We start from the raw sequence: 3,892 nt of genomic DNA on the forward strand, positions 1-3,892 counted from the left end.
AGGCATGCAGCTCGTTAGCCCGCTTGGTTCGCGCGTGGCTCGATGCAGCGCAATTAACTAACAAGCCCAGCTGAATTATGGTGAGACATAGCAAATTATGGTACTTAGTATATTCTTAACGGCATTAGTATGGGTGCGTGTCCTGATGTGTTGGGAAGGTCAAAATAATTATAGCTTTGTGGTTTTTTTTATTTTTTCCCTTACTTAAAATTAGTAATTGGGGATTCCCAAAAATTAGTGATTGAGGATTCTTGCTGGCCCCTACCTCTTTAGCGTGCGCGATTGTCTCCCATGGTATTCCAGATATTCCGAGAATAAGATAAAATGTTTTAAAGAAGAAATTGTTTGAGCGGATGTTCCAAAACAAAAAAATATTTCAGATTTTTAAATATAAATATAAAAAGTTATGGTTCAGTTTTTAATTCATTTGGACAATCACCTTTCGAACTGCTGACTTTCTTTGTTAAAATCCTGTTTTGCACGGAAATGAATATGACACAATATCAGTTTTGGAGGACTTGCGGTTTGCCAGAGAATAAAAAATGAAAGAAAGCCCATCAAAAAATGAAAGAAAGAAAATTCGGCAAATGAAAAAAAAAGCTAATCCTAATGGGTCGTGCGCCCGTGCCCAAGCAGATTAGGCCTGCGTGCGTGGCTCATCTGCTCTCCTGGGCTGCGGTGAATATATCCCCCGACGGTTCCTACGCACCTGCCTCCTCAATCCTCCGCCCCGCCTCCCCTTACCGACGACTTGGCCTCGGCGCCCACCCCGCCGTCACTGCGGTGCCGGGCGCCGCCGCTGCATTCTTGAGCCTTCTCCCACGACCCGACCCCCGGCGCCCACGCAGTCGTCTCGGAGGTCCAGGGACCCGACGCCGCAGGTGCAGGGGCCGCCACCGCCGCTGCAGGTCCAGGTCCCCCGGCCGCAGGTCCACGGAATGTTGCAGCAGGCCCAGGGGCTGCCTCGACGCCGCAGCAGGTCCACGGTATGAGTAGTGGTGATAACAATCTTGTTTATTTAGATTCAGTTCTTGGAAATTTGTAGGACAAATGGTTGTGGTCATGAATTGTAGTGAATGGTCCAGCATCTGTACTTGGTTAAAACATAGAGTAAGGATTTCTTAGATGACATGAATGATTGTGGTACAGTGTTGATTAACCATGCAGCTTGCATATATATAGGTTTGAATATGTTGCACTGAATATTTTGCCTTGCATATATGAGTATCGGTGATATCACTCTTGTTTGTTTAGACCAGTTTTGTTACCTTGTAGGACATATGGTTGTAGAAGTGAATTGTTAGGTGTGGTTAAGCATCTGTACTTTGTTGAAACATAGAGTAAGAATTGCTTGCCCGGCATGAATAAATGTTGTAATGCTTTAACTAATCCACAGGAGTTAGTATTTTTTAGTCTATTACGGAAACACAAGATTAATTACTTTAGGCTGCTGCTGCCTCCTCGCTGTGATATGCAGAGGCATTTCAAGGTCCAAATCAGATGTCCCTTCTTTATGAACCAATGAACTACATCTTTCCTCGCTGGCGGCTGGCCAGGTTGCAAATTGCAGTAACAAATGGTTTGCACTATGTAATCTAAAACCTGCCACCCTTGGTCTGCAACAGGTGCCGCATGGAGCCCAATATTGCCTCCAAATCAGAAGTGTAAGTTCTCAACCCCACAGCTTAGCTGGACTAAGGCTCCTGATTTAAGTAATTAATTTGCTCCAAGATAGATTATTGTAGAGCAGGAAGAAAGGCTAGTGATACTCCGTGTTACTTCTATTATGACTAAATTGCATCTGTCTTGCACACATTGCAGGTTTTTTAATTGACTTTGCCCATGATTTGTTTGTTGAAATGTCAAAGCAAGATTAGAATTTTATTCCTGGATATTACTGTTTTATCAATTTATTTATGTTTTTTCATGTTTTATCCTCCAAACTAGCAATAAGGCCACTCTGATTGCTTATTATCCATTGCTGATTCCAGCTAATTGAACAAACCATTATACATTTTGTTTTGCCAAGCAGATCATGTATCCAACAAAATCCACAGACCAATTTTCTTATTATGTTCGTGGAGTGATTGAAAGCATTGCATATTTAGTTATCGGTAAGTGACAGGATTCAGTTGATAGCAATTTTTCGTTGAAATGACAGTAAACTGTTGTTGGAAAACTAGCTTGCGAATTAGGATAGTCATCTCTTGAAATACTGAACTTTGTCCCCTGAAGAAGTTTATTTGTTTACTTTTCAATATATTATCAATACCTACGTGCATCAATTTCTCAGTATTTCAATTTATCATAGAGAGTTCATATTCAATATTTACTAGTATTTGTGTGTGTTGGATCTATGTAATGCTGCAACTTGATTTCTATATGCAGGCCAAAATTGATCAGCAGCTGAATTCTTATGTCGACGCGTACGAAAATGGATAAAGTGGCAGTGGAGTTTAAGAATACTAGAGATATATTTTGTTTAAATTTCAGTTTTCCCAGTAGTATGGGCTTGTACTCTTCACTATTGTACATTTACTCACTAGAACTATATTATGTATCGCATTATGTGAACATGTACTACGTTTGTAAACTTTCTACAATTAATGCAGCTTGCTATGATTATTAAAATTAATGGTTTCTGTGATTTTGCAATTTATTGGGTTCACTTTGGAAATTTCATGGTAACATTATATGTCATTGGCACGTGTAAAATGAATAATTATTTAAAATTTAAACATGTTACAACAGGTAAAACATGTATTCCAAACCATGTGTTGCAATCAATATTTTGGTGTTTATATCACAAATTCAAGTGTTACTAGAGCTTAAAAATGTGTTACAAAAGAGAATCTTAGTAACACTTCATAAATACTCCACAAGGCAAGGAATTGTGTTACTAAGTAGTAACACTTTTTTAGATGTACAGTAACACATATGTTGTGTTCCTATAGATTTGACTGTAGTAACATTGGAAATTGTAACACTAAAATGATGTGTTACTAGGGAAGTTAGTAACACATTTATCAGCCTATAATGACACAAGTTGGTGTTATTATATCCATGTTCTGTAGTAGTGTCTTATGAGGGGACACTTCATGTGGTATCAGAGCCGTAAGTTGGCCGTAGGATGTGACCCTAGGAGCGAGACCCCTTTTTCGAGCCTTTCCACAGTAGGATTTTTCCTTGTTTAATCCTTTTTCCACAAACACTCACCGCTGATTCTTGCCCTGTTCCATATGACTGACAATGGATGGAGTGGCGGAATCTGCCACGCAGAGCCCGGCCTTCCTAAGTTATTGCTACTCAGCCTGGAACGCGTCGGAGTTGTGGACCCACCAGAGTACGTCTACCGGGAGTACGACTCTAGGGGCACTCTTCGGTGCGACATGACGATCTTCTTGGGAAAAAGCACCCGCTACCCTGACATGGACCCCTGGTTCATCTCCACCACCGGCTTTCGCTTCCCATACACCTATCGAAAGGCCGCCCGAAAAGCCCTGTGACGTCTGCGCGTGGTCTACAAGCATCATCTTCAGCAGACTCCTATGGGATTTTTTCCGCCTACTGGAGAAAGAGGACGCTCATGGATTGCCCGAATGAGAGGACTCGGGAGAGAAGAAGAAGACCTAGAAGATACGGTCTCCCACCTATCCATCTACCTCACCGGCCTGGATGAACTCTACCGCGAACAGGCGAAACAACCGAAGCACCAAATCCGCAGGGCAGAAAAGGCAATCCAAGAAATGGAGGAACAACGGACCAGAGCCGTACGAGCCGAGTATTCCCTAGCCACTCTCCAAGCCCAATGGCAAGAACACGAGGCTCACAGAGGAGTAGGTGGGTGGATAGAAGAAGAACCCGAAGAAACCTATTGGGATAGGGGTACTCA

General features: G+C 42.0%; 1 protein-coding gene across 1 annotated transcript; it reads left to right on the forward strand.

The window, feature by feature from the left end:
* The first annotated feature begins 609 nt into the window (after positions 1–609).
* LOC120688656 lies at positions 610–2,642 on the forward strand. The gene is made up of 3 exons (XM_039971055.1): positions 610–986; positions 1,626–1,664; positions 2,389–2,642. The coding sequence occupies exons 1-3, from the start codon at positions 610–612 to the stop codon at positions 2,408–2,410; spliced, it is 438 nt and encodes a 145-aa protein (XP_039826989.1). The 3' UTR covers positions 2,411–2,642.
* Positions 2,643–3,892: the final 1,250 nt, after the last annotated feature.

The sequence above is a fragment of the Panicum virgatum genome, chromosome 9N, assembly GCF_016808335.1.
Source record: "Panicum virgatum strain AP13 chromosome 9N, P.virgatum_v5, whole genome shotgun sequence".
Lineage (NCBI taxonomy): Eukaryota > Viridiplantae > Streptophyta > Magnoliopsida > Poales > Poaceae > Panicum > Panicum virgatum.